Raw genomic sequence first — 10,388 nt, 5'->3', positions numbered from 1 at the left:
ACACTTTTGGGGACCACCCTTTCTCAAAGGTCTAGAGGTCTGAAAAAAAATAATGAAATGCACTAATACGCAGATATACAAACAAACAAGCACGCACACACACACACACATACACACACAAACTATCTCAACTAATAGTTTACAAAATGGAAATATAACAGATACTGTATATAATTGATAGTCTCCAATAGTAGCCCCGGTGTTTATTCAAAAATCTGGAAGCTGGTCTGGCGTTTATTAGAGACAGATGTCTGTTGGAGACCAGCGTTTATTCCATCACAGACTGAATGATTATGACTAACTTCATTTTGGAGTGAAATTCGGTCAAGAAATGCAGACAACACCAGATAAATATTTAGGATTTATTGAAATGATGAGAACATTATTCTGGCCGTAAATGCTTCTTTCCTGTTTTAACCATCATCAATCTTTGTAAAAAAAATCCTCCTTGCTTTCATGTGAATCCTTTTTCTGGAGATACACTCACCTTTTTGTCTTTGCTCATTAATCCATGTTCAAAGCAGTTCTTTTAATCAGTTTTTTGCACCTCCACTAGGAAACCGCTTGTTTGTTTCGGCACCAATATCACCCATCTGTTTATGCCATTGGTGCAGATTCCTCACTAGAAAGTTCTTTGGTGTACGCCACCGCACAGAGTTAAAACACTAAATGGAATGAGCGTTTCTGGGCCGTCGCTACACTGGCTCAGGACACAAATACCACTGGACACGGGGGGTGGAGGGGGGGCTTAATGGAGCCTGGCCACCTATAGAGGGGTATCTAAAGTAACGAACACCTGTTAGACCCAACGTTTATTAGAGACGTCTACTATTGGAGGACATACAGTATGTATAGCTGAGACAAAGTGTTGGTTCTGTAAATGTAATGTTTTTTTTTAACTGCTATTTGTAAATGTTTTGGGTATGAGACCAAAATTTTAATATGTTAAAAATCTGTATCTCATCAAAATAACGACCAACACCTGAATCTTCATCATATGTCAACAGTATTAGATTTTGGAAAATAATAATGTCCAATGACCCACTCCGATGAAAATGATGATTTTAATATGTTCTTGTGGCATTTTTCTACTGATGGTGGACTAAGCTCAACATTACACTGGTTGCTTTTCACCAACAGTACCGTCCACAATTTAGAGGTAACCCTCTAATGAACTCCTGCTGCTCTGCAGAAACTGTCCTAGACGTTTTCTGATTTAGGCTAACAACATTATAAATAAAATACCTCGGGGAATGCTTTGAAAACAGATGGATCTATAAACTGGAGTTATAGTCGTCATGGAGACATTTGCATTTTTTGTGTTCAGATTCTTAAGGCTCTGCAAGAAAAGTATGGTGACCTGTACAGGCAGGAAAATGTGGTTCTGAGTGGGACTCACACTCACTGCGGACCGGGCGGGTACTTCCAGTACACGCTGTTTATGATCACCGGTAACGGCTACGTCAAAGAGTCCACAGAGCCGGTGGTCAACGGCATCGTCAAGGTGTGTGTGTGACTTCAAATATTTCTTTCTAAAAAAATAGTGTCACCAAGTAATTGAACAGTGAGTCATTGAAAACTTGCTTTACGGCTTCCAGAGTATAGACATAGCCCACCGTAACATGAAGCCAGGACGGATTTATGTGAACAAAGGAAACCTAGACGACAGCAGTCTGAACAGGAGTCCTCACTCCTACATGAACAACCCTGAAGACGAGCGCAACAGGTACAGCGCCGGTTCCACTATACAACCATGAATCTTAACACTTTTTTAAAAACAGATAAAAAATAAAAGTATTTGATCATTTTAATATTTTCCTTCTGGAGTCATTAAGATTTGTAGTTGTTTAATAAATCATAGAGATATTTTGTGCTGTGCAAAATGGAAAAAAATTGTACATCACAATATAAATTATTAAATATCACAATAACAATATTTATCAAAAAATACCACAATGAAGTGTATTTTGAGTTATTTTCTGGAAAAAATGTCATTAAATACTTTTTTCTGACTTTATTTTATTAAGTAACATGCAACTGAATTGTTACAAATGAAAAACATTGTTTGAAGTGCACAACAGTTTGAAGTTTCTTAGTAGCAAAACACATTTTTGCACAAAAGTTCAGCAATAAAAATAAATAAAAACGATTGAAAAGAAATGGCTCGATACTTTTCCAACCCTAGATATTTAGATTGTTTTCATAAATGCTAACTTGCTGTTTAGCCAACAAATCACACATATGTTTTTATCTTTTATAGAAATTTTCAAAAAAAATTGGAATTCAGCTAATGTTTTAGCAACAACCTAAAATTTTTGACTAATTTAATTTAGGGAGGAATTTTAGACTATTTTTGAGACTAGCTAGTATTTAAGAAACTTTTTTGTCTTGGGTAATTTGACATCTACTGGGTTTTTTAGGCTAATTTGGAGTTTAACTGTTATATTAGCAACATGCTAAGGTTTTTGGCTAATTTGGTATCACCCGAGTTTTTTTTTTGGATGATGACGATTTTAGCCTCTATCTTAGCAACAGGCTAACATTTTTGACTAATTTAATTTATGGAGGAATTTTTGGCTTTTTTGGAGTTTAGCTAGTATTTAAGCAATGTGCTAGTGTTTTTTTTTATTTTTTTTATTTATTTTGCTCATTTGGCATCTACTAAGGCTTTTTTTTTGGCTAATTTGAAGTATTATTATATATTATATATTATATATATTATATATTTAAATATTTTGCAAAACTGGCATGGATTGAGGATTTTTAAGCAATTTTACTATACTTTTTTTAAAAAAAATTTAGGTTAACTTCAGTGCTCTTTCGTAGTTCTTTAATGACATTTCCAGTCTTTTAGCAGATTTAACATTTTGCAAATAGCTTTAACATTTTCAGGAAATCCCTTCAGCGATTAAATTAAAATATCGTCACCATTTCCAGCAAAAACCTTCAGCATCTTCAAAGGCTACTTTCAGCTAAAAGCCTTCACACTAGTGTTATTGCAGGTAATGGAACTTTTCTAGTTCAGTCTAAGATCAGAAAGTCTGAACATAAATATAGTCATCGACTTTTGTCTCTAATCAAAGTTTGCAGTAGATTCCAGAGGGTGGAACAGATTTATTTCATAAATTGTCTTTGGAAGCACCAGAGTTTCACACTGTAAATTCTGACAGATTATTAGTTACTTTAGTTAAATATACATTAAGTTTATTTAATGAAACATTTTTAGCTATAATGCCAACTCTTACCTTAAAAAAGCTTTTCAAATTAAAAATATTTTCATTCATAATGTTATGATTTGTGCAGATATGACAGAAACACAGATAAGCAGGTGGTGGTCCTGAAGTTTACGGATTTGGACGGAGATGGGATTGGAATGATCAGGTAAGAAAAATCCTTAAACTTCTTTATACCTTATCTTATAATTTTTCATATATATCCTCTCCATCTTAAAAGTTGGATAAGGCTGAAGTTGGTGTCTGATTTTTAACCTCAACTTTGACAGTTAATCGGTTCAGGGAGAATATATATTATGTATTAATGGTTCCTACATGAAATCTAGAGTACAGATAACGTTTAAAACTTGCAGAGCTTTTATTTTTGTTATGAAAAATGTTGACTAAAAAGCTTTTAAATTTAACAATAGCTTTATTTCTCACATTTCCTTCCTAATAGCTGGTTTGCCGTCCACGCCGTCAGCATGAACTATACCAACCGCATGGTGAGCAGTGACAACATGGGCTACGCTTCCTATTTGCTGGAGCAGGATAAGAACTTCGGGGAACTTCCTGGACAGGTGACGCGGAAAATTCAAGTAGCATCCATTCAATCTACATGAGGGATAAGCGACTCGAGGCCTCAAGGTGTCTGCAAGATTTCCAGATATTCAAGTCCTACTCATGACTGATTACCTGGTTCAGGTGTGTCCAGCCAATTATAACATACCAGAGTGGAGGATGTTGGCCCTCGAGGCCTGGAGTTGCCTTTCCCTGAGCTTTGCTTTTTTTTATTTGAACCATAAGAAGAATTTGTGTTGTAAATAAAATGTTGTCAGTATTGCTTATTTTAATCAAATCAAAAACAGTTGCTGTTTATGTGCACATTTTAGGGGAGTTTTGTTGCTGGTTTCTCCTCCAGTAACCTCGGCGACGTCAGTCCGAACACCAGAGGACCTCACTGCATTAACACCGGCCTTCTCTGCGACTATCTGAACAGCTCCTGTCCTGTTGGAGGGGTACACGCACACAGAAGAATGATCAGAGAGGCATTTATTTTAGTATCACCTGACAGGTGTTTGTCCTCTTCAGACTAAGATGTGTAAAGCATTTGGACCTGGAGAGGATATGTTTGAGAGCACCAGAATTATTGGACATAACATCTTCATGAAGGCTAAGGTTAGTGACTGTCTGGGTATTTCTTTAAGCTAGAGTCACTTTTGAGCTGCTTTCATAAATCAAAAACTTAAAAAAACTTTGACTTTACAGCCATGAAATTCAAATTCAAGCATCACATAAGTTTACGTGTTTACCTACCTTGTGGGGTCTTCCAGTAAAACTGTACATAGTGGGGACACACTCAGTTAATGTATCCTAACATGTGAAACTCTTTATTTTAAACGACTACATAATTTTTAAATTATGTAGTCGTTTACAGGGTGATGGAGAGAAAAAGTAATAAAACGGATGATGAGTTTGTGTTTCTGCCCCCTACAGGAGCTGTATGCAACTGCAGTTAATGAGGTGACCGGCTCTGTTCAGTTTGCTCACCAGTGGGTTAATATGACGGATGTGACTGTTCAGCTCAATGACACACACACAGTAAGTGCCAAAAACAACACAGCCTGTTTAAAAAGTTACAACTTTAGACTATGTATGTGTTTTTACTTTGTTTTACTTGCATCACTAAATGTCACATTATCTTGTATATTAAAAAACTTTTTAAACTACAAGTTTTATTAATATGAGCAATTCTCACACTTTTATTTTGATGTTTTATAGTTTTTAAAACGTTGAGACATCAGTAACAAATACTGTTAATGTACTACAATGTATGCACGTTACTTCTGCATTTGATGTTGGACCGCTCAGTCATTTCCGATTTGGAGAGTTGATAGCAGGACGGTCCGAGAAGGAGAGTCTAAGGGGAAAGATTCCCAGTTTAGCTTAGTTTAGCAACCAGATACTGTTTATATTTAATGAAGGATTTTATATTCTTGGACAATTACCAGTGTGAGGCCTGTTGAAATAATTGTGTTGTAATATTGGACAAAATAAATGAAATCTGTTTACATAAAAATGGAAGAGTTTTCTAGATGTCTTCTGGAGCTACCTAAAGTCACAGTAAATTAAATCTGGCTCCAGGAGGACATCTAGTGGACAAAACATTAAAACGTGTTAAGGACGCGTTCTTGTAGTGTCCGTGTGAGCTACAGTAATGGAAACAAACGTTTTTAGATGGAAACAACCAACAACAGCTCAGCATGTGACATCATTACAATACTGTCTTGAAGACCTCAACATCTCAGAAAAAAACCTCACACTTCTCAGACTGTTTTCTGTTTGTTTTTGCCATCAGATGCTCTCAGCAGTCAGCACACTATGCTAGTACTAATTATACCAGAAATGTCAAGTTTGTTTAAAAAATATATCTCTTAAAAACGAAATCTATCATACCTTAACGGTTTTATTTATAACTGTAAAAAAAGTTCCATGTAAAGACCCCATACACCAAATACAAGCATTCCAAGCCATGTTTGGTCACTCCCTACATTAACAACACTGTCTATATATGTAAGAATCTTTTCAAATCTGTGATTTCTGTTGGTGTTTTAGGGCAGGACATGTAAACCGGCTCTGGGTCACAGTTTTGCTGCAGGAACAACTGATGGAGGAGGAGATCTGAACTTCACTCAAGGTGACTCCACCGTCACTCCTCTGTGGTTCTGCAGGAGTTCTGCTGAGCTGGTGTTGAATCTAACATGAATGTCTAAAGGGGCTGTGGAAGGAGACCCCTTCTGGGACGGAATCAGAGATGCCCTTTTGGGGCCCCCATCCAATGAGACGAAGGAATGCCATCATCCCAAACCGATACTGTTCAGCACCGGAGAGGTCCATCACATTTAACAATGATTATTTATCAGTTCATTATCACTGATAATAATGTTAGAAAGTCAGATAGGAGATCATGGGGTCAAATCAGGATTAGCTTAAAGTAAACAGCAAAACAGATGGAAAACTTGAAAAATAGACATTGTAAATGAGAAAAAATGAAATGTTAAAAACAATGAAAAAGAAAATTTGAAAATAAAAATGTGAAAATTAGACAAAAAAAATACTGAAAAAATTAAAATAAATCTTGGAATTAAAAAAAAAAATCATTACATTTAAAAAAATAAAAACTGAAAAGTTCAATAAAAAATATCAATGTAAAAATTACCAATCGAAAAATAATGTAACTATTAGTAACAGCTTCTGTTTTTAATTTTCAACTTTTTTTTGTTTTTCCTTTTCTGAACCTTAACTTTTCAGTTTCAGTTCAGATTTTCCAGTTTTCACTGCTGAGCTGAGATGATTTTACGTGGGGGCGGGGCTTTCAGATCAGTTTGAAGTATTTGTTTTTATTTACATTTTTTGTAATAGAAATAGAAAGAGAAAAAAATGTTTTTTTTAAATGTTCAAGATTTATTTGAAGGTTTCAGTATTATTTAAAAAAAAATTCAAAACATTTTTTTCACATTTTCATTTTTTTAGTTACAATGTCTATTTTTCAGGTTTCAATCTGTTTTTTCGTTCACTTTCCTGATTTGGCCCCATAGGAGAAGTGTTTGTGGTGGAGTTGCCATGGTAACTGTAACGCTGGCGTGTTTTGTGTGCAGATGAACTGGCCTTTGCCGTGGCATCCTTCCATTGTTGACGTTCAGATCATCACCATCGGTTCAGTGGCCATTTTGGCCATTCCTGGAGAAATGACGTAAAAAGTTTCATCCGTCCTATCATTAGTAAGACTGTCAGAGGAGCAGATAAACATCATAGTGATGCACCTGTGTGTTTTTACAGTACCATGGCGGGAAGGAGGCTTCGAGCTGCCGTGAAAAAAGTGAGAACAAGTAACTATTTAAAAGACTTTAGGATATAGAATTGTTGACAATTGATATAGAATTGCTGACAATTTTCTGCCGGTGTCTCAGGAGCTGGAGGCTGGAGAAAAGTTCAAAAACCCAGAAGTGGTGATTGCTGGACTCAGTAACGTGTATACTCACTACATTACCACATTTGAGGAGTACCAGGTACGAGAATTACCAAATTATCAGATTATATTCTGATAAATATGTTGAAAACTCACTTTTTAAGTTTTTATTTACAAACTCTAGTGTTTTACTTTATTACAAAATGTAAAATTGCTTATTATTAAATGAAACAATAATCTATGAAAGATGTCTTCAAGGACGTAGTGTTTAGTTGGTTTGTGATGGTCACTATTTATCTTTTTTCAGATTCAACGCTATGAAGGAGCCTCCACCATCTTTGGTCCTCACACCTTTTCTGCCTACCTGCAGAAATTCACCAACTTGGCCAGAGCGATCGCTCAGGTGTGAACGAGCTGTCATGTTTCCTGATGATCGTCTTGAAACGAAATTTACAGAAAAACAGTGAAATGATGCTTTATGTTTGAATACAAACCCAATATTCAAGCTAAAAATGCTCAACGTTAAATAAATGTGACTTTAAAAATCGTATTACTCAAATATGAAGGTAAATACTGTTTAAGTTTATTTTGCATAATAGAGAGGGTAAAAACCTTCTTACAGGAGAAAAGGTGCTGTCTTTTTCATTGGTGTGCATTTCCAGGAGAAGGTGTCGGAGCTTCCCGCCGGTCCTGAACCGCCCTTCTTCACAAACCTGTTCAATCTAATGCCTGCAGCGGCTTACGATGCGAAACCAGAAAACACCAGCTTTGGAGACGTCCTCGATCAGGTCAACAGCATTTACAGACAGGTAGGACACCTGCTGAGGGCTGAGATGTTCCTCAAAGTTTGACTTTCAGACAGATTCTGCTTTATCAAAGTCCTAATCAAGACACGAGAGAGAAACCAAGTCCTCTCCTCAGACACGATGGCCCTGAATGAAAGTAAAATCCAACTATTTAATAAAATGTTATTTTTGTGAATTGTCGTTGATTCCAGGGTGATGTTGCTACAGTTACGTTTGTAGCAGGAAACCCCAGACACTCCGGAGACATAGTAAGGATCTTTACAATTTTGTTCATTAATATTTTTAATCTTTATCTCAGTCATGAGTGTTGTGTCCTTGTTGTTTGTTGCAGAGAGATAAAACCTTCGTTACAGTTGAGATGTATGACAACCAGACAGACAGCTGGGCGGTGGTCCATAATGATGCATCATGGGAAACCAGGTGGGTTTAGATTGTTCTGTGAGTTTAAAGAAAATCTCACTGTAAGAACTCGCTCAGTCCCTTAAGATTTCCCTTCATAAGTTTTAAGGAAAGCTTTTCTTCACCAGTTTTAGAGATATTCACTTCCTGTTCCTAGATGGTCATCATTGTCTAACATTAATCTCACTATTTTTATAGGTTTCATTGGCTGAAAGGTTCAAACCGTCGCAGTAACGCCACAGTGGAATGGTACATTCCCTCGTCCGCCCCGAGCGGTCAGTACCGGATCAGACACTTTGGACACTACAAACAGCTGAATGGCCTTCGACCCGTCATCACACCGTACGAAGGCTCCTCTGAGATCTTCAGAGTGGTTTCCAGCTTCTACCATCAGTGATTCATCAGTGTTTGTTCAAGATTGAGGAACTCTTCATGCTGGTTCTGGTCTCCGTTTTCATCAGAGGTTCAGACCCGGCCCGATCGGGTCTCATTATGAGTTGTAGAAACAGCCAAAAAGCATAACTTATAGCTTCTCAAAGTGGAAAAACTGTCAATAAAACTAGTTTGGGTTTACTGTGACGTCTTCTTGTTCTTGTTTAGAACCCATAAGGTGTTCTTGAAGTCTCTAGTTTCAGTTTAACCCTCATGCTCTCTTATGGGGTCCAGATGACCCCACCCTGACATCCCTCTGATGACAGAGGTGGACTGGACTTTATGTCTGTCAGGTGACCCCAGTTTTAATGTAAACATGCCTGCGGGAAGGTTAACCCTGCAGCTTTAGCTCCAGTGTTTACATACTTTCGATGATCATAATTCTCCCATCGTTTACACAATTAACATAAAAAACATGAAATCATCATTTATGGTATTAAAGTGCAACCAAAATAAATCAGCTGATTCTGACCAAAGTGGCTTTGTGCTGATATTTACCACGACTAACTTTAGGTGTTGTGTATCGGCACAAAGCAGAAATGAAAAACTGCTTTTCTGAATCCACTGATTCATAGAGTTATCGTATGTCAAAGAGCGTGTCATTCTGGACTCAGAAAAGGTTTAAAGATGTCCTCATGTGAACTTAAGATGTATGTTTAAAATAAAAGTCATGATTTTATAATTTCCTCCAAAAAATAAGATGGAAAATAAAAATTAGGCTTAGACTGTGATGTACAGGAGCCAACCATCCATCAGAACGGATTCTAACACAATCTTCTCCACTAAGATCCACACACTTCTAGATATGAGTCTTCATTTATAAAGAACTCAATCCAAGAAGGAAAGGTCAGAGCCGAGGTCATGGATTTGGGATCTTGATCACGCTGGTGTACTATCAGTTCAGACAGCAGCAGTCGTCTGAGTGAAATTAACATTTTGTTCAACAATCAAATATGTAATATTGCTAAGGCTGTTTCCAACAATAAAAGATTAAAATAATTTACTGTCTTATTTAACTGTTTGTTTAAGATTTCATTGGGTCACAAAAACCCTACATTTTCTCGTCACCATTTCCCCTTAATTCTTGAGACATGACTGAACTCTTGAGGGGGAATCCCTCCACCGATCCCAGGGGTCTGCTGACCCAGCATGTCGACCGCTGGAGTCAGCAACCCCCCCCCCCCCCACNNACCAAAACTACCTAAAGAAAACAAATAAAGTCAGCAAGCTAAGACTATCAAACCCCAAACTAAAAGAGACAAAGAGGGGAAAAGAACCAAAAAAATGATTAAAAAAAGAAAAAAATAGCATTTACTTTAGTAGCATTTATTTAATTTAGTTGAGTTAAATTCATAAACTGATGTCTGAGGTTCACATAGATGATAAACTATGTAGGTTTTTACATCCTGTTGACCTGAAGACGTCTCGTTTGATCAACTCTACCTCCAGAATGAACAGATTTTATATGGAAAGAAAAACTTTGGTAAAAAGTTTGATCTTTAATGACTTAAAATCATATATTATCTTATATTGAACAACATTGAACAAATTACATTTTGAGAGATGCTA

At 36.6% G+C, this 10,388-nt stretch overlaps 1 protein-coding gene across 1 annotated transcript in view; it reads left to right on the top strand.

The window, feature by feature from the left end:
* asah2 (N-acylsphingosine amidohydrolase 2) overlaps positions 1 to 8,963 on the top strand; it is a gene marked incomplete in the record, with an annotated part of 13,829 nt that extends 4,866 nt beyond the window's left edge. Inside the window, 17 exon segments of the mRNA XM_024295267.2 lie at positions 1,328 to 1,504; positions 1,599 to 1,726; positions 3,304 to 3,381; positions 3,673 to 3,793; positions 4,106 to 4,231; positions 4,305 to 4,391; positions 4,710 to 4,814; positions 5,829 to 5,910; positions 5,989 to 6,104; positions 6,872 to 6,966; positions 7,053 to 7,092; positions 7,184 to 7,282; positions 7,490 to 7,585; positions 7,845 to 7,991; positions 8,180 to 8,236; positions 8,320 to 8,408; positions 8,586 to 8,963. Of these exon segments, the coding sequence (XP_024151035.1) occupies positions 1,328 to 1,504; positions 1,599 to 1,726; positions 3,304 to 3,381; positions 3,673 to 3,793; positions 4,106 to 4,231; positions 4,305 to 4,391; positions 4,710 to 4,814; positions 5,829 to 5,910; positions 5,989 to 6,104; positions 6,872 to 6,966; positions 7,053 to 7,092; positions 7,184 to 7,282; positions 7,490 to 7,585; positions 7,845 to 7,991; positions 8,180 to 8,236; positions 8,320 to 8,408; positions 8,586 to 8,784 (1,842 nt within the window).
* Between the last annotated feature and the right edge of the window lie 1,425 nt (positions 8,964 to 10,388).

This window comes from Oryzias melastigma, linkage group LG3, assembly GCF_002922805.2.
Source record: "Oryzias melastigma strain HK-1 linkage group LG3, ASM292280v2, whole genome shotgun sequence".
Lineage (NCBI taxonomy): Eukaryota > Metazoa > Chordata > Actinopteri > Beloniformes > Adrianichthyidae > Oryzias > Oryzias melastigma.
The sequence above is the reverse complement of the archived record's forward strand: the minus strand, read 5'-3'. Positions and strand labels throughout refer to the sequence as shown.